The 23,593-nt window shown below is 42.3% G+C and overlaps 2 protein-coding genes across 2 annotated transcripts; both read left to right on the top strand.

Annotated features, from left to right (window-relative positions):
- The first annotated feature begins 1,396 nt into the window (after positions 1-1,396).
- On the top strand, positions 1,397-7,934 carry NT5C1B (5'-nucleotidase, cytosolic IB). The gene is made up of 6 exons (XM_009095498.4): positions 1,397-1,585; positions 1,692-1,859; positions 4,450-4,579; positions 5,058-5,180; positions 5,850-6,034; positions 7,030-7,934. Exons 1-6 carry the CDS (start codon positions 1,454-1,456, stop codon positions 7,366-7,368), a joined length of 1,077 nt encoding a protein of 358 aa, XP_009093746.3. The 5' UTR covers positions 1,397-1,453; the 3' UTR covers positions 7,369-7,934.
- A 4,673-nt stretch (positions 7,935-12,607) lies between these two features.
- On the top strand, positions 12,608-17,621 carry RDH14 (retinol dehydrogenase 14). Its single transcript, XM_009095507.4, has 2 exons — positions 12,608-12,988; positions 16,116-17,621. The coding sequence occupies exons 1-2, from the start codon at positions 12,641-12,643 to the stop codon at positions 16,731-16,733; spliced, it is 966 nt and encodes a 321-aa protein (XP_009093755.1). The 5' UTR covers positions 12,608-12,640; the 3' UTR covers positions 16,734-17,621.
- Positions 17,622-23,593: the final 5,972 nt, after the last annotated feature.

Below are 23,593 nucleotides of genomic sequence, written 5' to 3'. Positions count from 1 at the left end.
CTACTCTCAGTACATCTCCTTTTACCTCCTATTTCCGGCTCCCCTCCCCAGTATGGTCAACTCCCATTTCCCATTTCCTCTAACCTCCCCATTTCCATCACTTCCCGCTCCCAGATTCCTCCCTGGTTAGCAGGGCATCAGGCAGTGTGGCAGATTTCGAGGTGGCAGATCAGCCAGGCAGTATTTGTTTGCTGCTACACAGCAGGGAAACAAGCAGATAAAGTTCTTTCCCCAGCAGGGCAACAAATTTCATGTTACTATTGATTGCTATTAAACATTTTAACAATTTAAATCTCTTTGAGATCTTTATCCGTCTGTCAAATTTGTTCGCAGTTGAACATCACTGGGGAAAGACCGGCAGATGGTAGAATCACATAAGCCTCCTTTCACTGGGAAGCCACATTAAAAAGAAAAAAAAGGCAAAAGTAACAAAACCATCCTGTTTCTTTTTGGAGACTGTGGGGAGGCAGAAAGATCTGACAATCAGATACAGATTATGCAGTGATCAGGGTTAGAATCAATATTTAGAGTCTTCATTCAAAATGTTAAAAGGATGGTGATCACATGTGCTATGACATAGATATCACTATGGGTCTGTTGTGCCATATCCTGTACTGGCTTAGGAGAAAATCCGATTCCTTCTTCACTTTCCACTCCCTTCTGCAGCTTATCAGTGCGGAAACCTTTGCTGTGGCTCAGATGCTGATCTGCAGAGGCTGACAGGACCATTTCAGACAGCTGTATGAGTATTAGATGCTGCCCAGAGGTCTGTGTGGGACTCTGGACTTTAGAACCACCCCAACCTCATGCCAGACTAACAGTTTCTGTGGGTGTGAACACACTCTCAGCAACACTGCCCAAATTGCTGTTTCCTGAAGGTATTTCCTATGTGGCATAGAGGACCCAAGGCCACAGATATCGACCCCATTTTGATTGCTAAAACATATTATATAAGATCTCCCGGGGATTTGTTGCAGTTAACATTAAATGAATTAAGCCATTGCAGTTAAATAATACATGTCTAATGCTGCAGGTACACTGAGGGCTGCCGGCTGCTGCCTGACATCAAGCAGCCGCGGGCACCGCTCCCCCGAGCACTGCGGAGGGCAGCGCCGGAGTCGGCGTGTGCCGAAGGGGCCGCCACAGGTGCCGTGAGGGCGGCGGGGAAGGGCCGCAGCTCCGGCTCCCGCGCAGCCCACGAATCCGCCGTGAGGGGAGACGCTGCGGGCGGGCTGCGCCTCGGGCTCTGAGGGGCTGGGAGGTCGCCGGAGCCACGGCCGGGACTGCTCCGCTCTGGGAAGGGCCGGACCGCTCCGGGCCGCGTCCCCCGGCGCGCACAGCGCCAGAGAGAGGCAGCGCCGATGCCTTCCCCGCCTGGCCGGGGCGGGGCGGGGGGGCGGCCGCTGCCGCCGCTTCCCGGTCGCCCGCTACGGCCCCGGCCGCGCCAGGAACCATGAGCGGCTCCGGCCCGGAGGAGCCGCAGCCCAGCCAGAAGTCGGAGGAGGACCAGCAGCAGGAGGCCGAGCAGGACTGGGCGGCGGCCAAAGCTTTCTACGACAATCTGGTTACCCACAGGCCCCGGCCGGTGAGTGCGGGCGGGCCGGGGGTCCGGAGCTCGGGGGTCCGGGGGGAGGCTGGGGGCCCGGGGGCTCAGGGCCGCGGGCCGGCGCTACCCTGCGCTCGCTCCGCAGCCCAAGCCCCAGAATGCCATCACGGTGGCCGTGTCCTCCCGAGCACTCTTCAATCTGGTCGAGGAGCAGCGCATCTACGAAGAGCAGGGCGTGGAGAAGTACGTGGAGTACCAGCAGAAAAACGAGAACATCATCCTCAAGCCCGGACCGGCGTTCTACTTCGTCAAGGTAGCCAGGAGGCGGCCCGGAGCGGGTGGCCCGGCGGGGAGGGAGAGGGTGTGGGGTGCGGCAGGGCACGGAGGATGCTGCGAGGCCAAATTTCGGAAAGAGGAGGAGCCCGAAGCCTCCTTCAGCGGAGATAATCCTGCCTCGGGGAGATGCTTTTGGGAGTTATTTTCCCAGCGCCGAGTTCGTCGCCGCGGGGCAGCCCGGGAGCATTCCCTGCATCTCTCTAAACTCCCTGGCCCCGCGGCCATCGCTTCTCTCCCCTCTCCCATTCCCCTCTCCTCCTCTCCTGCCCTCCCCTCCCTCCGGCTCTAATGCCGAACGCCTGCGGCAGAGCACGTACTGCTCGCGTCACCGGGACCGGAGTGGTACCCTCAGCATCCCGGTTTGTATCCCGGCTCACAGCACCACACCCCAGGTGTGGGTAAGGAGCAGCCTGCTTTTTCCGCTGGACATGGGACGTATGAAGCACCTCTCCTTTTTAGACCATTTCAGTCAAGATAAGCCCCAAATTTTTCTGTTTGTCACAACCTCCTCCTCCCCAAAACCACCCAAAACAAAACAAATCAACCAACTCAATTACCTTCCCCAATTCAAAAAAAAAAAAAAAAACAACAACAACAACAACAAAAAAACCCACCCAAAAGAAAACAAAACACAAACAGTGTTGATTTTCATTTATTTTGGTCAGCTTTAATTTTTCCTTGCTTTTGTTATCACCCTGGACATTGTTCTTGAATACTAGCAAAAGAAATGTACTCCCTACTTCTGAGTCAGGGTTTAAGAAGAGCTGAAATGGAATATTTTGCTTTCATTGCACAAGAAAAAAGAAATGGCCAAGGAAAACACCCTGCCAAATGGAAAGCAAGTAAAATTAAAGAAAAATGAAAAAAAACTGAAAAGTTGTATGTTTTTGAAGAGCTCAGGTTTTAGTAGGACTGTATTGAAAAACATTGTCTGCAGAGTTAGCTTTATGTCCATTGAGAACTGTCTGCTGACCTTTACCACAATAATTTTGGAAAATTAATTAAATCATAACTAGAAATCATACTTGCTGACATCAGAGTTGTTGCAGAACATTTCAGGTTTTAAAAGTAGATTTTCATTACTTCAGTTTTGGTCTCAGAAATTTAAAACATTTTCTTCATTACTAACTTTATAACATACAGAGTGGAAAAACTCCTTATGTCAATACCCATGCTGCTGTAAATATAACATAGCTATTAGTAGCATTAATATCACAAGGACTGTAAAGGTGTTTCTAACATAAAAGTGTGGCCATAAAATCATTCACAATGTACCCCAGTGGGAGCAGACTGACTTGGGAATTTACTGTATCTTTTCCCATGTGTAGCAGCCCTGCCAGCACAGTCAGTTTTTCAGATTACAGTTCAGTATCGAATTTACTTAGAGTATAAACATGATTTGACTCTTTAACTGCTCATACTGTGGAAATCAGAGCTGTTAGCTATGCCCAGCCCAATGTACCTTGACCTCTATTCCCTTCTGACATGTATTTTTGTTTGAAGTCTTTATATTGCTTAGTCACAGGAATCATTAGGCTAAAGAACTGTGGCTTTGTTGAGTCATCCTTTCTACTTGGAGACAAAGCAAAAAGGAAATGATAAATTTTTCTTTGGATTCCCTTATTGAAATGTTTAAGATACTAACTTAAAAGTATTATATCTCATGCTTGTAGTACTTAAGATTTGTCATCACAGGCCAGGGAGTCCTTAGACTGTATAGAACCACTGGACAGAAAAATGGAATCCTTTCCTCCACTCACCCTTATTCTCTAATAATTTAAGAAATTGCCTGTTAGTAGAGTATTAACAATAGAAGTGAGTTATGACCACATACTAAGATTTATTCCTAGGTCTTTCACCAGGTTCTAACTTTGAATTTTCCTAAGCACACTCCCATAATAACATAGCTTTTAAAAGTGAGATTTCCAGAATTTAATTATGAAATCTGTGGTTTAGTTCTGAACAATTGGCCTGACTTTTTAAAGCACCTTTATAAAAATCACTCTATCTTGCATTCATTTGATGATTCATTATTGATTTTGTTGCTGTAGTCCCAAAGAATTCCATTCAAGGGTCAAGATGAAATTCTGAATAGGAGAACAGATGGATACAGAAAGAGATGAGCAGATGAAAGGTCAAGGAAATAAGAATGCCAGACTGTGGGTATAACATGTTGGCCAGTTATCTTTGAAGAGATCTCATAGCAAAATCTGTCTCATTCATTGCTGCAATTAGAAACTCTCAAGCTAATCATGTTGACAAGACTGTGATTTTGTACTCATTGCTTAAGGGTGGTCTTTGACACCTGATGACCTGAACTGTGTCAGTAAATCAGCCAAAGTAAATTCCATAGCTCAAAAAAAAAAAAGAAATTTACTTGCTTCCTTTCAAATGTACCCAGTCAAATGGTTTCTGGGGGCAGCAAAACAGAAAGGAGTAAAAGAAGTTCAGCAAGTTAAATTATCAGGTATTTTACACCCTCCTTCAAGACAATCCTATCACTAAAACTACAGTGACTATGAAAGGAGGCACACTGGGCTGTTGACTTCCACATTTTCAATCTGCAGGCACTGGAGCATGTCAATACCCGGCTTCTTGAGCTGTACCCTGATGATGAAGAACGGTTTGATATTGTCCTGATGACTAATAACCATGCCCAAGTGGGAGTGAGGCTCATAAACAGTATCAATCACTATGGTAAATAAAATAATTACTGATGTGTAGAATTGCCAGCTGTTACATAATAATATGAATTAATTTTATTCTTCCTGATCTGACTTTGGGAAAAGCAGTTTCTTGGACATTTATTCTTGGGTGTCAGCATAAGTGAAATAGTATTAGTTAGAATTTGATCCTGTGCTCTAGATTTGTCAGGTGTGAACCATAACTTCTGAGAAGTCCCTAAACTTTTGAGTATTTGGTATCTATGCTCCCTATACATACATCTTCACAGCAGTTACTCTGCTGTCGTAGAGGGAATTTTCCCCCTAAATTCTCAATGAGGATGAGCTGATCAAACATTGTAATTATTTGAAGTTGTGTAACTTGTTGAAATTACAATGAATGTATTTTTTTTATGTTTACTGTAAGCTAGGCTAGTGCACCTTTTCATAGGTTCCTTTTAGAGGTTTGTAGTGTCAAGGCAGAGCCCCACCTTGTGCTGTTCTTACTTTAGGCTTAACAATTGAACGTTTCTGTATGACGGGAGGCCAGAGCCCCATTGGTTACCTGACTGCGTACCTCACGAACCTGTATCTCTCAGCGGATTCTGACAAAGTGCAGGAAGCTATAGAAGCAGGTTTGAATTGACTTTCTTTTGCTATCTGTTGATATCTTTTGTCGTCTGTTGAGCTTGTTCAAAAATTATACACATTGTGTGTCTCACAGAAAGTAGTTCTGCTTCATCAAATGGAGAAAGTTGCCACTTTGTGTGGTGCAAGTTTTATCACTTACTTTTACTCAACCAAATAAAATCGGTTGATGTGGTTCTTCTTTGGCTCTTCAGCCTGCTGATAGTGACAACTTAACCACTCTACACCTTTGTCTTCTCCCCTTCAAAAAAAAAACAAGACTCCCACCTCTATTCAACTTCTCTTTGAATAGGATAATATTTCTGATACAACTTTAAAAAAGCAACTTCTGTGTCTTATTTTTGTTAAAAAGTAACAAATACTTTGAGTGGTCTCCTTGGGATTTCTTGGTTTTCTCTCATTTGCAGCCCAGCTTGGGAAGCAGTTTTATATGGTCTTACATGAAAGCGGAAGGAAACATGTCTGAGAAGTTTTGGCAGTGGGACAGCTTCCATGCATTTGTGTTACAGAACAGCCATCTCTAATTAGCTTTTGTGTTTGGATGTGCTCACCATATATAAGGGTCACCACCAATAAGTTGTTGGAACCAAACTGTTGATGGTTTCATAACTGACTTTGCAGGACATGCTAACCGAGGGTCTCTGATCCATTTTCAGGCATTGCATCAGCTACAATGTTCACTGCTAACAAAGATGTTGTTTACTCGGATACACAGCTGAGGGTGGCTTTTGATGGGGATGCTGTTATCTTTTCTGATGAATCAGAACAGATTTTTAAAGAGCAAGGATTAGATCGATTTTTTGAACATGAACAGCTGAATGAAAATAAGCCTCTTGCACAGGTTTGTATTTCTTTAATTTCTTGTTTAAAGGGAGTTTCCAAAAGATCTAATGACTTTCATTGCTGCTGTATTTCTCCATTTCCCAAGTGTTCTTTGTGAAAGCTGATGCCCCTATTTATTTCCTTCTCCAAAGATAATCTTTAAAATGCATGTTTCACATAAGAGAGGCCACCATTGCAGTCTTTTTAGCAGGCTATCACTGCAGTCCTCTCTCATTTCTCTGAGAGAACTGCATATATATTAGAGTTGTCATTTAATAGTATCATTAGAAAAAGAAATGTTAGTACTGATTTCCCTGTTGGTTTTTTTTTAATCAGACTGAAGGTAATGTTAATTTCAAACAGTGAGATATTCTGGTTATTAAAAGAAGATAATATCTGCTTATACCCAAGCAGAGCTCTGCCATTTGTCTAAAAACACAAATATTTTAACATTAGCTTAAACTGAAAGACCGATTCTCCTATTGTTAAAAACTATAAATTCAGAGTAAAAGCTTTAATTATTAAAGTACTGGACAACGCAATATATTGCAGTTTGAACAAAACTGTCATTTGCTTCTATTAAATGGAATACAGTATAGCCATTAGTCTGGAAAGAGTTCATTGATGGCTTTGTACTTAGGGCTTGTACTGGTTTTTGTGCAGGAAAAGAAATTACAGCTCATGGATCATAGCAAAAAGAGTTCCATGTTTTCAATGAACATTTTATCAAAGACTATAATTAAAAATTAATATTGTAAGAGATCTTGTAAGCCTTAGTGAGATTTACTTTACCACTTATCCTACCATGTAGTGTTACGGTTTTAACTTTTTGCCAATTAGTGAATTCCTAGTGAGGGTCCAGACCCATTTGGAGATGTTACATAGAGAATTTGTGGAGGAGCACAGCACTGGAAAATGAATTCTGTGTGTAACTGGCAGATTGGAAAAAAGCAAAAGAATTATTTTGGCAACTGTGGACTTATACTAAATATGCTTCTGGTATTTCATACTCAGGGTCCTTTGAAGGGTTTTCTTGAAGACCTGGGGAAACTCCAGAAGAAGTTCTATGCAAAAAATGAACGATTAAATTGTCCTATAAGGACATACCTGGTCACAGCCAGAAGTGCAGCGAGCTCTGGAGCCAGAGTGCTGAAGACTCTCCGTAGCTGGGGTCTGGAGATTGATGAGGCACTTTTCCTAGCAGGAGCACCGAAAGGACCAATCCTGGTGAAAATCCGCCCTCACATTTTCTTTGATGACCAGATGTTCCACATTGAAGGAGCACAGAAATTAGGTGCCATAGCCGCACATGTCCCCTATGGCATTGCTCAGAAGCACCAAAAACCTGCATGACTGGAGGGTGCCATTAAGGATAAGGTTCTTAACTCAGCCAGCCTCTAATCTACCAATAGTTACATCTGAAAACCTCTACATTTGTGTATTGTGAGCACTGTGTCTAAAGATTTAACTTCTGGCTAGAATAGCCTTTAAAGGAAGTTTTTTTAATATTGGTAAGTTTTTAATATAGTTATTTTAATATAGTTCTTAAAGAGTTTAGATTTTTTTACTGTCTGTATCTTAACACTGTGGTTTTGATATTAAGAGATTTGTACTGTTTTTATAGCTTGAGACATATTCTGAAAGACAGAACAGTTATATTTTATCTAAAAATTTGTTGGCAGGTTATTTATATGAAAATTCATGCTGCAATGCTGGTTCTTGACCGTAATTTCTGAAGTTCCCAAAAGCACAGTTTACATGTAAATGTTTACCTGTTGGTGGTTTGCTGGTTAAATATGTGTTCAGTAGGTCTGTCACCACATGGTTTTGGCTTCAAGTAAAATATTAGTACATTTGGTTGTGTTTGCACATATTTTTCTATATTGTTTTCTTATCTTAATAAAGCTGGCTTTACAGAACATTGTCATTTTTCTATGTAGAGATTTTAGCATAATTTCCTAGGCAGAGTTTGTGTAATCAGAATGTTCCTGATGTTTGGAACCAGAAGTGACCACTTTCAGTCTAATCTGAGACCTAGAGGTCTCACCTTGACCACCAACATACTTCACAGAGCTGCACAGAAGTCTGAGATGCTGTAAGGATCTTGGCTGTGACAAAGGCTGAAGCTTTAGAGCACACCTCCATAACAGCAGATAAACTACCTGGAAATAATACTGTTGATGGAACTACTTTCTTCTTAACTAATTCCCTTAGGATTTACAACTGTTCTGTGATCTGCATGAACTCAATTTGGCAACTTCTAATGAGTTTCCAGGGGACAGGTGTCTGTTGCTGCATGACTTCATATTTACACCATAGGTCTATTCTCTCTCTTTTATACTAAATTCCTGTATCTCATTGTTATCCATGTAACTAAGTGATCTCCAAATGACACCACTAACATCTGTCAGGTGGTGTTTGTTCTCTTTCTCTCCCTAGTGAAACAACTGTCCTGTTTTATTATTTATTGTTGTTATATATTTATACCAGAAGAGACAAAACCAAAAGAATGTGCTTTGCAGTGGGAGTAGAAATGGTGAATCAAGCTTGCCATGATCTGTGGTTCCTGGGGGAATTTGGCCCAGAATCTCATGTTAGCCTCTGAAAGTTTGGTCTCCTCTGTCCAGATGAACTGTCCTGGTATTATAGAAAGCTCCACTGCATCAATTATGGTTTCCCTCCCAGGAACACAGGCAATCATTTTAATGTTCTGGGTCCAAGCCACAAAGTTCTTTGGAAGCAAAGGCAAAAGCCTTGATCCTGCATGAAACACAAATAGAGACCGCTGGAAAGGTTTTCAAGTGTTCACACCAGTATGTGATGTTGATGAGATGCACTGCAGATTTCTGGTGTACTTGGAGCTTTGTATGTGCTAAAGGCTTGGTGCCCAAAACGTATCACATTTCCCACCCCAGCCAGGAGGTGAGGAAGACATGAATTAATTGAGGCCTGGTCATTGTCTGCCAGGATGAGATAGAGTTACCAAATGGAGATTATGAAAAATGTTATTAGCAGATGTTTTTATGTGAGAGATCTGAGTCCACAAGGAATTCAAAAATATTCCTTTGCTGTGGAATATAAATTGTGTGTACCACAAAAGCATGGCTGCAAATTTCAGAAAGATCAGTCCTGCCTTTTTGAAGCAGAACATGTATTATCTGGTTTTCATCCATGCATTGTTAGAGCTGTAGAGGGTGGGTGCAGGAAATAAAACTGGCATTTGACTCCCACTGAACAATTACATCTTGATAATGAAAAGGTTAATGGAATCCTTAATTCCAATAGGAGTGCAGAGGTGGGTCTCATACCTGACAGGGCAAGCATGCATATCAGTGAATAAATTGGAAGCTGAGTCATGTGTTCTATTATGTTCACTTCACCTTTATTTCCAACAAACCATCCATGTACAGCAAGAATGAAATCTACTGGCCAGGACACCAGAGCTTCCAAGTCTTTTTTTGATCTGTGCACACACAGTGCTAGGGGACTCCCTCTTGCAGTGTCCTCCTGACATCACTAAGGCATGTGTAAAACCAGTTCACAAATCTACTATTCTAGTAGAATTTACATTCTTAGTCACAGAATTCAAGTTGACATTAAAGTTCAGAAGCTGATGTTAAGGCTCACACTTTTCCTAAATGAGTTGAGCAAAATGCCCTTAGATGTTTCAGGTCATACACTGTCTTTCGATTGTCAGGCAACTGTCATCAGGCTCAGTGGCTGCTTCTCTGCATATCCAGCTGGCAGAATGGTGGGGGAGTGGAGCCTACTAGTTCATGCAAGTACCTTCCAGACTAATCTGGATGTTTGGGGAGAACCAGCTTGCCAAGCAGCCTCTGCCTGTTAAAATTATTTTCTTCTGCTCCAAGGCACAGCTTGGCTAGTGGACCGAAATAATCTTTGTCAAGAAAATTCTGTGAAGTGGGGTGGGAGCTGAGGGAAAGTATTTTCTATTTTTGTAGACATAGAAGAGAATTGTCTCGTAATAGCATTCCAATCCACAAAACAAAACAAACAAGCAAACAACAGCAACAAAACTCAACAAAAAATGTCTTGCTTCTCACGCTTATCAGGCTACCATGAGTTTATGCCCTCATAACCCTAAGCTAGTAACAATTAAAACAGCAGAAATATTTTTCACTAGGGGAATAGAGAGAACTGTCCTTTATCAACCTGTTTTTAACACTGGAAGACAGACTCACGAAAAGGAAACTATCATCCTGGACAAAATCTGGGGGAGGATTAGTAATAACACAGATGGATTGTGTAGAAACAGAACTCCATCGGGGAAACCCAGTTCTTGTTCCCTTAGTTTCCAGGTTCCTACACCACATAAGAGTCCAGGAAAGACAATAAGACAAACGGGAATGTCTCCAACTGCTACCAATTCCTGTGGAGAAAAATGTTATAAATAGGATTCTGAAGGTGTCTTCAGATTTTTTGTTTAACAGAATGTATTCTCAGAATGTGTTAGATATTTCCCACCAGTTACTAAGTCATCATAAACCCATATTCCTAGTTCCTTCCCATCTTTAAGACACCCTTTTAATTTCCAGGCTAGCACATCATCTGGAGGAGCCAAAATATAAAGTATTTCAGATTAAAAAATTGGAGATAGTCATCATCACATATCTTCCAACATGCATTCTGGACTGTGGTCTGTTCTGAGGATGTGGGATTCAGAGGGCTCCTACATTCTGAGGAGGATCCTCAGGTATCCCCTCAGGCTCCTCTGCCAGATCCTGTAATCTGCACTGACCTGCAGCATTGCTAAACACAGCCTTGAGAGCAATAGAGGGGTACAGAAATCTGAGGAGCAGGTCATTGCCAGAAGAAATATTTTCCAGTTATCATGCTCAGTATCTGGGACCAATATCTGGATGCACACATCATTTCTGCCTACATGAGCAGCTTCTAATCACCACGAGCTCCTGAGCACAATGCTCCTTGCACTGAAGCCTGGACTGACATGGATAAACACAGGCAGTGCCCTTGGGTCAGTGCCTTCTCCAGCACATCTGCAGCCTTCTAAGCAGGAGCATTGGAGATGACTGGAGAGTCCTCACAGCCAGGTGATCAACAGCAGATTCTTTAGCTCCCACCAGGATGATTTCTTACAGAATGAATCTGCTCCTCTAACAGGGCGTTTCCTGGTTCTCCTATTTTGACATCTCTTTGGCAACTGCTCTTCCTTCCTCATGTCCTTGACCGGGCATGGCTGCAACACCTGCCAGTACATGTTTACTCTGAGAAGACCATATGGAAGAACACCCTAACGTGGCTCCTACACCACATTAAGGATGTAAAATTTCACATTTCATACACAGATGCAATGGTGTGGCCTGGCTAAAATACCCTTTGGTGCAACCATGAGGCTCACAATGGAGTGAAGGGCTGAGAATGAAAAAGTGTTCTCTGTACTGAAGACAAAGAAGAGGTTTGTTAACAAATCTGGAGTGTTTAGGTGGTGTGCTGCCTATACAGCCCCTAAACTGCCTGAGAAGAGTGAGAGACAGTCCGAAAAGACATGGTAAGGGTACTTCCCGAGGATTCTGCCGTTTCTACTGCTGTAACATGAGCTGAGGTCAGCCTCAGAACTAACTGCAGCCATGTGACAGCCTGCAGGTAGCACCAACATGTGACAGTTAAGGGGAGCTTGTTATTGCAAATCATTATCATGTCCAGACAAGCCACAAGAAACCTGATTAAAGGCTCATGGGTTTCCTCTTGGTTTCTTAGTCATTTCCCCAAACATGCCAGGTCTTGATTCAGTACAGACATGCACCTTATCAGCCAAGTCAAGCTTGTTTCTTGTCTCCCTGTATTCTTCTGCTTGCTGGCCTCTAGTTCTTCATCACAAACTTCTCTTAAGCTATGTTGTTCTGTCGTCTTTGACTCTCTCTTATTCCTAAATCTCCACTGAACTCCAGTACTGTGGTTTTAGGGTGGGGTTTTTTTGTTTGGTTTTTTGTTTTTTTTTTTTTTTTTTGATTGGTTGGTTGTTTTTTGTTGTTGTTGTTGGGGTTTTTTTTGTTTGTTTGTTTGTTTTGTTTTAAACTACCTTGCTCTTGATCAAAATTCAATTACCTTTTAATGCTCTCTCTGTACACTTCTGCTACGGACTCTTCCATGGCTAGGGTGAAAAGGACTTTGAGTGGGTGAACCGCAGTGGCCACTCCTGCCTCCCTGAGTGGGTTCATGGCGCCCTGGTTGGGATCATCAAGGTGGTTGGGATTAGTAACAGTGCCTAGAAACAGGACATGAAGTCGATGGCTGAAAAAGATTTTGGGTTAAGGATTCAAAACAAAGTTGTCAGAGCTGAGGGGCCGCCCAAGAGTGCCAACAACTACAGAGGTTCAATCAGCCCCCAACGCGTGCTGCTACATGCATCATCCAGTGGCGCCGGTTGAATGCCTTTAGGTTTCTCTCCGCCCAACTCCGCAGCCCGGGGCGGTGCGGCTGAAGAGCAGCAGAGCCCTCAGCGTTCGTGGCCCGGCCCGGCCCGGCCCCGCCCCGTCAGCGCCGCGCTGCGGGCAGCGAGCCCGGCTGGGGCAGCGCGCAGGCTCCCGAGCCGCTCCGGGACCACAAGCCCCAGCAGGCCCCGCGCGGCCCGGCCAGGCCCGGCATGGCCGCGGCGCTGCCGGCGCTGGTGCTGGGCGCTGGGCTGCTGGTGGCCGCCTGGCGCTGGCTGCGGGGCGCGGCGCGGCCCGGGCGCGGGGGCTCCATGCGGGGCAAGACCGTCATCATCACCGGCGCCAACAGCGGGCTGGGCCGGGCGGCGGCGGCCGAGCTGCTGCGGATGCGGGCCCGCGTCATCATGGGCTGTCGCGACCGGGCGCGGGCCGAGCGGGCGGCCCGCGAGATCCGGGCCGAGGTGGGCGAGCGGGCGGACGGCGGGGGCGAGCTGGTGGTCCGCGAGCTGGACCTGGCCTCGCTGCGCTCCGTGCGCGCCTTCTGCCACCGCGTCCTGCAGGTACGGCCGGGACCGCGGGTCCCCTGGCGCGCTGCCCCGGCCCGGAGAGGGCACGGCACGCACGGCTGCGGGGTGCTGGGTGGCGGTGTCTGGGCTCCCTGGTGGCGCCCGGGTTTCCGTATGGGTTGGACGAGGCAGTCCCTGCTGCCAGCAGCGCGCTCAGGGGCTGGGGAAGTCGCTGAGGTCACCGCAGGGTGAATGAAGAGGGTGTAAGCAAAGTGGCCGTGAATTAGCTCCTGGAAGCATGAACTTCGTGATAGTTTGGTCTATTTTGGTTTAAAATATTCTAGATCTTTTCTGTTCCGGGAAGGAAATGCTTGTTTCTCTGTGAGATAAATGATTTTTCTTCCTTTCTCTCTGAATTAACTAGCTTAACCTTTGTTGGTTTAAATTAGGTCAGCCTTGCCACCAGAAAAATAAAAGTTGCCAAGTGCACTGCTGGCATGCTCCAGACATCCTTCTGCCACCTCCTTAGGTTGTATCCCCACAAGGATTTAAATCACTCACCCACCAACAACAGAATCTAGTCAGTAGACATTTTTGAATATATAAAACTTTTGCAAATTCCCTGAAAACCTGAGTTTAAGGAGAATGGGGACATCCAGTTGCTTTGCCTGACAGAAATGCCGCTAGATTTGTAGAGCAGAGGGAAGCACTGTTGGAGGCATTATTTCATTCCCACCAAAAGCATCTTTTTGGGACTTTGATCTCACCACATCTAGCTACTCAAGTCAAGAGACATGAAGTCTTGGGGAGCCAAGCTTATTAAGGTCTGCTGCTGCTCAGGGGTTTGTTAAGAACTTAAAAGATGCTCAGACCCTGTTGTAAGAGAGGAAGAAAACAGGGACTATATTGTATTAATTTTAAAACTGCTTTTATAAAAGTTAAGTGTCAAGTTCTCTAGTGGGACGCTTTGTAATCTGTATGTATATATATATATATATATATTTATATGTGTATATATATATTTTTATATATATATGTGAATCCAGTGATAAGGTCTAATCTTGTTCCAATGCTGTGGGAAAACCTGCATACATGAAAGGATATAAAATTTGTGTAATAAGCACACAGCAAAAAAAAAAAAGAGACATACTGCTTAACTTTTAGGAATTATATCTTTTATAGTACAGAGTATCAGAGTGGCTCTTAAGTGAGAAATAGATAAAAGAAAAGAGAGTGTGCTGTCTTCAGAGCATTGTAACTTGAGTGCACTTGAATGACAAGGGATGTGAGTTCAAGAGATACTTTCAAGAACTTTTCCACCCAAGTTTATGTTATTTACCTTCCCTATTTTTGAGTCCTTTTTATTTTAGGATTTGTTTGGGGGTTCTTGTGGTTTTTTTTTGTTTGACATAAGAAGATATAAACATCAGCAGGATGGAGAGAAAGTGCACTCCCACTGCTTAGACTTATTTGTAGGAGCTTTACTTTGCATGACTGAAAGTGATTGTATCTCTCACTCCTTAGTCTCACTGAAAAAAAATAAAAGACTAAGATGTTGAAGGGTTCCATGGGAAAATGGAGAAAGTGAAAGCGAGCTTAGAGGCTGCAGGGAATATCACTGTCCATCAAAGCAATGATTTGTGTACTCTGCTGCCCTTGGTTGTAGTAGCTGCCTTCTTGGCATTGATCACATACCTCTAGGATATTACATGTAGGAATTTCACAGAATAGCCCATGTGGAGGTCTTGCTTCTTGAAGTGTTAAGTCTTGCAAAATAAATCCTCCAGTCAGATGTTTTTCTCTAAAGAAAGAAGGATCACTTCAGTGAGCAGTTCTGCAGTCATACTTCTTCTCTCCTGTCCTGATTTAGTGATAATGACTGACCTTTGTGTCCCTTTGGGTGAAGAAGAGACATGAGTTTGGTGCTCTTTGGATCATGTCTTTGGGACCCAGTTATACAAAACACTGAGCAGCCACAAGTTGAAGGAAATCAGTCTGAGATTGAAGTAGTTGAAGTTTTGAGTGATCTGATGCCAGCACCTTTAACTGAATGCCAAGTGCGCATTTGGCGTTTGCTCTTTTTATCATTGCTGCTAATGGCAGTGAAATAAAAAGGAAATGGTGCAGAATTCATTTATGAGGTTCTCTATTTTTATCATCAAAATGGTCCAAGATTGTCTCAGCTTGTCTTCCAGTCCCTGCATTGAGTTTAAAGAATTAAAGGCAAACTCTTAGTCCTCTTTGGTTGTTTTTTTTTTTTTAATTACAGTTTTGGGTAAATTGGAGTGCTCTTAATTTTTGAGTGGATTCTGGAGCATGAAGTGCATGATGCATAAATTTAAATTATCAATGCCATCTCTATTAATTACTTATATTTTCTAATCCTGGAGAGTGTAACATATATCCTTGAGTCTGAGTTTTACCAACCTGAACCAGAATAGTGATCCGTCAAATCTCATGTGCCAAGCACCTCACAGAGCCTCTGTTCCTTAGTTCCTGAGTAGACCTATTAGACTCGAATCATGTGAAATGTGTTACTTTTCTATGAGTACTGCTCCATAGTTCTCACCCAGCAGCAGAGTGATGTGTACTGATTTTAAAGTAAGACAAGTTTAAAATCATGAAAACATTATTTGGCAGAGTTTTTCATCTCATCCCAGTGAGATGATGGGTCTGCAGTGTAATGGTTCCTCTTCAGCCCTGAGGTTAATTCCTTGTGCTCCGTGCTTGCATGTCTTTCACACACTAGATCCCTCTGCTATAGCAGAGATTTGCCATAAATTAATGTGTGTCTTCTTGCAGTTCAAAAGACAGGTTGCTTTTTAAAGAGGAAGAAAATGCATCACAAAGGTAGTTTATGATTGAATTGCTGTAGAAAAAGCTGCTCTTGGAGAAGCCAATGGTTGTGTTCTTTTCCGGCATTACAGGTTGATACAGATCTCCTCTCAGGTACTTGCATCCTGCTGGGGTCAAGTACACAGTTTAGTGGTCGTTCACCTTAAAGGTGATTTTATTTTCCAGCAATGCTTTAAGAGAATATCAGAAAGTTACAATACAGAAAACTAGAAATGAAATTATTTATTTTTTAACAGTTCCCAATGAGAAGTTGAAGCATAATAATGTTATACATGGAGTTCTAAACCTGAATGATTTTTTTTTTTTTCTTCTTTCGTCTTTAAAGGAAGAGTCAAGGCTGGATGTTCTGATAAATAATGCAGGGATATTCCAGTGTCCATACATGAAGACGGAGGATGGTTTTGAGATGCAATTTGGTGTAAACCACTTGGGCCACTTCTTGCTCACCAACCTTCTTCTGGGCCTCCTCAAAAATTCTGCCCCAAGCAGAATTGTTGTAGTGTCCTCAAAGCTTTACAAATATGGAGAGATCAACTTTGAAGACTTGAACAGTGAAATAAGCTACAATAAAAGCTTTTGTTACAGCCGAAGTAAACTGGCTAACATCTTATTTGCCAGGGAGCTGGCCCGTCGGCTGGAAGGGACAGGAGTCACTGTCAACTCCCTTCATCCTGGGATTGTCAGAACAAATCTAGGCAGACATGTGAATATTCCTTTGCTGGCCAAACCTCTGTTCAACTTGGTGTCGTGGGCTTTCTTCAAAACACCTCTGGAAGGAGCCCAGACATCTATTTATTTGGCCTCTTCTCCTGATGTCGAAGGCGTGTCAGGAAAGTATTTTGGAGACTGCAAAGAGGAAGAACTTCTGCCTAAAGCCATGGATGACTTGGTTGCAAGAAAATTGTGGGATATCAGTGAAGTGATGGTTGGCTTACTGAAGTAAGTGCCAGGGAATGTCTGCTAAAAAGAATGCAGATAGCTATGCAGTGCATTTTGGCAGCAGTGAAATTCTCACTCTAAATGCTGAGGGAATACAGAATTTTGCCCAGTAAGTATGAAATAAGAGAATGATTTATTTTGGAACTCTATTTTGAAATAAAAGACAATCTTCAAGAGACACAGGCATTCAGAAAAATTTTTTTTAAAAATGGTGGGTGTGAATATAATTTCTTGTTAAATCTGCTTAGAAACTCGTGTTTTACAAATAAAAATTAAGCAGAAGTTTGTTTTGCAATATATAAGCATATTTGTCAATACATGTCTTGTTGGACAATGCAGGGTACTGATGGTGAAACACTTCTGTAAAAAATTATTTAAAAATAAGTCTTAATAATAGTCATCTTTTTTTGAGCCATCACAATGACAAATGGAATTAAGAGTTTTCCTGATATCTTGCACTGTAATTGTTGAGGCCTCTGAGTGCCTTTCAGAGGCTTGTCAGCCCCATGGTTCAGTGAACAAAATTGTTGAGCCATGCTGAGTTTTGCTGTGAAGCACAAAGTTAGCTATTTTGTGATGTTGCTGCTGTTCAGTTTGTAAGAGTGTGTAAGTACACTTGGTTGTGCAAGTTGTATTTTTATTTTCACATGTGTTGAACTTGCTGTTTCTTGAAACCTTGTGTTTCATTAAAAGGGTAGTTGCAAAATGTATAATGGTCTTGATAAGGCTTTGCATGGCATGAACTGTGTAAGACCTCATGCAAATTAGACCGAAGAGAATAAGCTGCTCCGTGTGTTTGGCTTGACTGATGGCACTTTAACTCAGTAATGAGGTTCCATAAATGTCTCATACAGCTGACTGAATATTCTTTAATAAAATCTTTTAAAAAGAAGACATAGCTTTCATTTTTTTATTGTGGGAGATGTATCAGAAACCAGCAGCCTTGATAGAGTAGCCTTGTTTCAAACCAAAAGATGAACCCATGTGTTGCTTTAAGGGAGCCTGTGCTGTGGGGCTGGTAGAAATAAAATGGGCTCCAGTGAAATACAGGAGACTTGAGTGAGTCTGTACTGATTATTTTTTTTTTTTTAGTTCATGTAACTTATGATTTCATATTGGCATTTATGCCTTTTTGGTTTGGTCTACATTATTAAAAAGTTCTAGTAGAATGGTTTAGAGTGATCTATGTTACTATTACTCAAAGGAAGGAGAATCAATAATAAATTATATATTCAATGGTTCCTTAGTTATAAGTACATCAGTTCTACACTTCAGGTGGTGACCTACTAAATTTTTTAAATCCTTTCTCTGATTGTTTACTCGGACTCTCAGCATACTTTAGCTTTTGCATAGTGGAGTGGACTTGATCTTGCCTTCCTATTCCCCAGGAAGAGTCTATACTGGGTGACATGGGTGGGGCAGAAAGCAGGATCAGAAAGGCAAAAATCAGAAGGCTGCAAAGCAGAGCAAGTTTGTAAAATCATGTAACAGGTTGAACTTTGCACTACTCACTGTAAGGCAAGGTGTAAAGGTGGATGTGTTGTCAAAGCACACTGTGAGTGTTGAACAAAGTTCTCTAAGTGGTGCAGAGGGAGTTGTGCTACACACTTAAAGTCCTGCTTTGATCTTCAGCGATGTGTTTCACATTTTAATTTTAAACATTTGTAACTGGCTGCAAGCAGCACCTTTAGCAGGCAGCTGAAGAATGAAGACTTCATTAACTCCCTCTGTAAAGAGCTACAGAGGAGCTGAGCCAAACTTGTGTTTCAATACTACTGTAGCAATTCTAAAGAAACTACTACATTGTTCCTCTGCTGAAATGAGTGTATACCTTTTGCAAGGAAAGCCTTGGATGCAAAGGTGGACAATGGAGAGGATGATTATTCTCAAAATAACTGCAGTAAAGAGCTGCATGGAAACTGCCTGAAGAGCAGAAATACGTGTAATTTTCAGACCTACATACGATCTGCCCTTGCCTTCAAAACAGCAAAGGTGGATTCATACTGAAATAGGAGATGCAGATTAGGAAGTCCTAGTTGTATACAACAGGCCATACTTCATACATCTACAATGTACTTAATTTTGTTCTTTTGAAACATTTTTGAAATAAGAGCCATTGTCAGAAAGCAATTACATTCCTGTAATCATAACTAAATTACAGCCTCATTCTAGAGTAGACTAATCCTTAATGGACCCTTAATGGAGGATGAATATTACCTGAAAACAATTTGAAAGGATGGATTGTTGGGGTACTTAAGGAAAGTGGGCTTTTTTCGTGTCGTTTAACTGCTGTGGACTAAAAATCTTTTATTACTCCCTTGAGGCTGCTGTGAATGTTTCTATTGTGTGATGCCTTTGTTATTCTAGTAGCATCCAGGAACTAGAGACCTCACGGGTCAGCAGCTAAGTACAAAACCAAAGAAAAGTCCTTATTTCAACAAACAATGATGCTGACTCAGTCTTGGTAAGAACCAAACATTTTGGCTAAGGAAGCCTCTCTCCTCTCTCCCTCCTCTCCCTCTCCTCTTCCTCTTCCTCTTCCTCCTCTTCCTCCTCTTCCTCCTCTTCCTCCTCTTCCTCCTCTTCCTCCTCTTCCTCCTCCTCCTCCTCCTCCTCCCCTCCCAGTAAACTCAGGTGTATGTTTATGATTTGGGGATTGTGGGTTGAATGTCTTCTCTTGGAGCTGGTAGAGGATCAGCACCTTCACACTTGCCCCCAGTGTAGCAGTGACTCCAGAATGATGTGGCAAGCTCTCTGCATTATTGTTGTATAACTGATTTTTATCGAGAGCATGCAGCCAAAAATATTCCATTCCAGTTGCCTTCTTTCACCATCACCACCATTTGAGCACTCCTAACCTCAAATTAAACTTACCTCCTATGAAGAATTAAAGTTTTTAAAATAAGGGTGAAAGAGGAAAGCAGTGACCAGGGATATCAGGTAAAGCCCGTGGAAATGCAGCTTTCATTGACAGGTATGGACACTGACAACATTGCTGGCAAGTACATTGCAGATATGGAAGTACAAATACCTAATCACCTGCAAATATGTAAATACAGTTAAGAAAGCCACAGCTCAGTTTAAGATCTTGCTGAAGTTTCTGATAAACATAAATATTAAAAGGCTTTTTTCAAACAAAAATTGTACATTCAGCTTTCTTAGACAAATTGTTAGAATTTGAGTGTTGATTTTTGGGTCCTCGAGCAGTGTTGGGCCAGCACTGCATACCTGTGCCCAGGGGATGTGAAATCAGGCTGGGTGGGACATGTCTAGGGCACAGTGACTCCTGAGAACATATTCCCTGCCCTTTGGCTTCTCCCAGGGAAAGTGCCTCTGATGGCTGGGAGGTGGAGAGCCACAGCAGGGCTTAACTGCCTATTTGCAGACTTTCCCCAGGGAAGATTTTGTCAGCAGTGTGTCCAAGTGGCTCCATTTCTCAGTGGTCACATTTGATATGGCAACAACATGGCACACAAACTCATTCTAAAAGGCTGGGATTAGAATCAGCATTTTGAGGGGTGGTGTGTGTCTGTATATGTGTGTGTACAGATATGTGTAGGTGCAATTTAATATCTCAGTTTAAAAGACAGACAGGGGGAGCTGTCAGTGATGTACCAAGGAGCTGAGGTATATCAAGGAGAGTGGGTTGTCACAGGAGTGTCACCTGCCACGGTGCTGCTCTGGCATGTGGTGAGGCATTGGGCTGGGGACAGAGCAGTCAGGCTTGTGTTGAGCTCAAGCAGTAGAGCTGAGGGTTGGAAACATCTCTGAGTAATGATCAAGAGAAACTTCAAGACTTTAGAGCACTTTCTAACTGTTTCACTATAATGTATTCACCTTTTGCTGTGGTGCATTTGAAATTACCTTTAATAACCAACTTCCCTTATGGACAGACAAAGAATTTTAGAAAGAAAAATTGAAACTATTCCTTTTTTTTTAAAACTTCTTTATTTTGATTCTAAATTGCAGGCCCTAGCTATCAGCCAGCTCTCCCTGCAGACGTGTATGTATTACAGCTGAGCTTTCTGCAAGCAAACTGAAGTTGCATGAATTCGTTTAATAAGCCCCATCTGTTTAAGCCAAGGGAGACTTATTTACTTTTTAAAAAGCACTCTGAATCTGTCACCAATTTACCTTTCTTACCTTGCCACAAAGGCCAATATCTATCCCCAGGCAAAGGGACAACTCTGCTCTTTCAGTTACTCCAGTCAACACAGTAGGCAAGCTTATAAACTCACTGGGGGTTCTCCAGTAAAAATTCTCCATTTTAATGAGATAAATGTTCAGTTTTTCCATGATGCAATAAAACCAGAAGTATTTAAACTCTCCTCTTTTCAGCAGTTGCCTGGTTTGCCTAAGCTTGCTACTAAGTGAATGCTTCACAGGCTCCAAAGCCTGAGCCCTGTGAATGTGTGGCATGATTATGATTTTGCTGAAAAATGTGGATAATTCCCACTTCAAACAGACTTAATTTCTTTTCACCTAAGGCTATAAACAAAATAAACAACTTGCAAAAGTCATACAAATAACTCTAAAATGGAAGGCCTGTTCTCTTTTTCACATAACTTTTTCCAAACTAATCATTTAGAGAGTAATTGACTTGCAAAACGATCCAGGAGGCCTCCACAGTCGGATTATTATTTTTGATCTGTCCCAGAATGGTGCTGCTATTTCTCATAACAGAAAATGACAGGGTCCCTCTAGTCTTTTTACTTACAGCTTTAGCTACCACTAGCAGCCTCACACCTGTCGTAACTGGATTCAGATCAGAGAAATTAATTAGAAAAGTTAACTAATTCCAAATGTCCTGTGTAACATGGAGAAAGGAACGCTTCCCTAATCGCCTTTTGTGGGGGAAGCCTGGCACAATGACCACCAAACAAGGTTTAGAGCCCTTTCTTTGCACATTTAAGAATGATCACTTCAGGTAATGTGGAAGAAACTTAGTTAAACTGCATAAGGAAACTATCAGGAGCTTATTTGCCATGAAAGACTCAGGAGGCCATCACATGCTTGAATCATTTTATCAGGGTGCTGAGAAAGTGACAGCTTTTCTTGCTGTCTGCTTCTTGGGCAAAACAAGCAATCTGGAATCATGATCCCAGCACTGGGAGTCAGACATCTAAATGTTTTTGCTGATCTTGATCTCCTGGCTTTGGGTTTGAGCAGTAGGACCCTTACAGCCAGATGGATGATGATTGTTTTCAGCTTGATGAATGAGGCTTTATGCACTCCTGTGGATGTATGGCATTTTTAAAGAAATACTTCACAAATTGTGAAATTAGGAGGGTGGGATGGTGGTGGCAGTAGCAGTGCTATGCATATATTAAATATCCTGCAGCATTCTACAGAAAGGTGTGGGGTTTTTCCCCAAAGAAATGTCAGCTCATTGTTGCAATTGTTGGGATGTCTGCCAGTTTGCCACCTGGACTGCAGTCTGATGATGACTGATCTTAAGATAAACTATCTTAAGTTTATCCAAGTCCTGTTGCAACCTTCCCACCAGGAGGTCAGTGTCCTGGGTCCTCCTAAGTCCTGGCATGACCATCATCTCTCCAAATGCCACCTGCCCTGGAGACAAGCAATCCCAGGGTCTTTCTAGATGCCTCAAGAAAGGGGTCATGAACAGCATCTGCAAAACAACAGGTGACACACCTGGAGGCTCAGAACCAACATGCACTGCAACAAGTAGTTTTGGTATCATTTTATACACTTATTTACAGACAGAAATGCCTTCTGCAGTGTATGTGGATAGATATTTTAGGCTTCAGACTTCTCTGAAGGCCTCTATATGCAACTCTGTATGTGTATCCCATGAGTAAAGCATAGTATTTTGAAAATTGCTTCAGTACAGCCAACCCAATTGCTACTCTGAAGGGCTGAGATACTACAGGTCCAGTAAAAATTATTGATAGTTCTAGTTGACATCTCACCTGGCTTTGAACATACTTGGGAAGAGACTAGAGCTTCACTTTCCTTCAGAATGCCCTCGTCAAAATCTTCAGAATCTTTCATGTGTCTCAGAAGAATCACCACAGATAGGGAAATAAAAATAAGATTGCTTTATGAAGGCTTTTTGTACATAAAATTTTGCTGTCAGTGGAAAATTTTAAAAAAATCTTATTTTATATAGCAAGATGTATTATGAAATAATTGTATTAGCATAGCTAAGACTGGGGTCTTGGGCCAGTAGAACAGACTAAGAGATAACAAGCTCATCTGTAGTCACAAAAGAAGCAACTTGAAAACTCAAAAGGAATAATTGAAAAACTTTGATTACAGTTATGTTGTTTCTGAATTTGGGTTTTTGGTAAGTTCTGTTTGTTTGATTCTAGATACTTGCTACTTATTTAAAAAGGGTTAAAACTGTATAAAAATTGAAACATCCATGTTTCAACAAAGAGGCACAGTTCTTCATTGTGGAAAACCCATAAAATGACAGGAAATGGCTTAATGTGGTAGGTGTTCATTTTTAGGGGTTCTGTTGACAGAGGTTGATGGATGAAAATATTGTATTTCATTTTTGCCTTTTGTTCAGTAAATAGTGTGGAATTCTGATGCTGCCTAGAGGGACAGCTTTGTACTACGGTGGTCTAAACTGGGAGTTGTCATTAACGTAACTCAATCAGAGTGGATGGGATTTTTTTCTGGTTTTTTTTGTTAATTTTTTTTTTTTTAGGAAAAAAGCTGAAGTCAAAGAGAAGACCAAGAAAAAAAGCACCACAAAGTTTATCTTTTACTCATCTGGAAGTGTTTATTTTAAACACGGAACATTGTTTGCTGCTGTGGAAATGAAAGTGAGAGAGCTGCAGCTTTCTTCCAGTGCCATCTGGCAGATGATTTACTTGCGTATGGTATTCACTA

Source organism: Serinus canaria, chromosome 3 (genome assembly GCF_022539315.1).
Source record: "Serinus canaria isolate serCan28SL12 chromosome 3, serCan2020, whole genome shotgun sequence".
In the NCBI taxonomy this organism is placed as follows: domain Eukaryota; kingdom Metazoa; phylum Chordata; class Aves; order Passeriformes; family Fringillidae; genus Serinus; species Serinus canaria.
The sequence above is the reverse complement of the archived record's forward strand: the minus strand, read 5'-3'. Positions and strand labels throughout refer to the sequence as shown.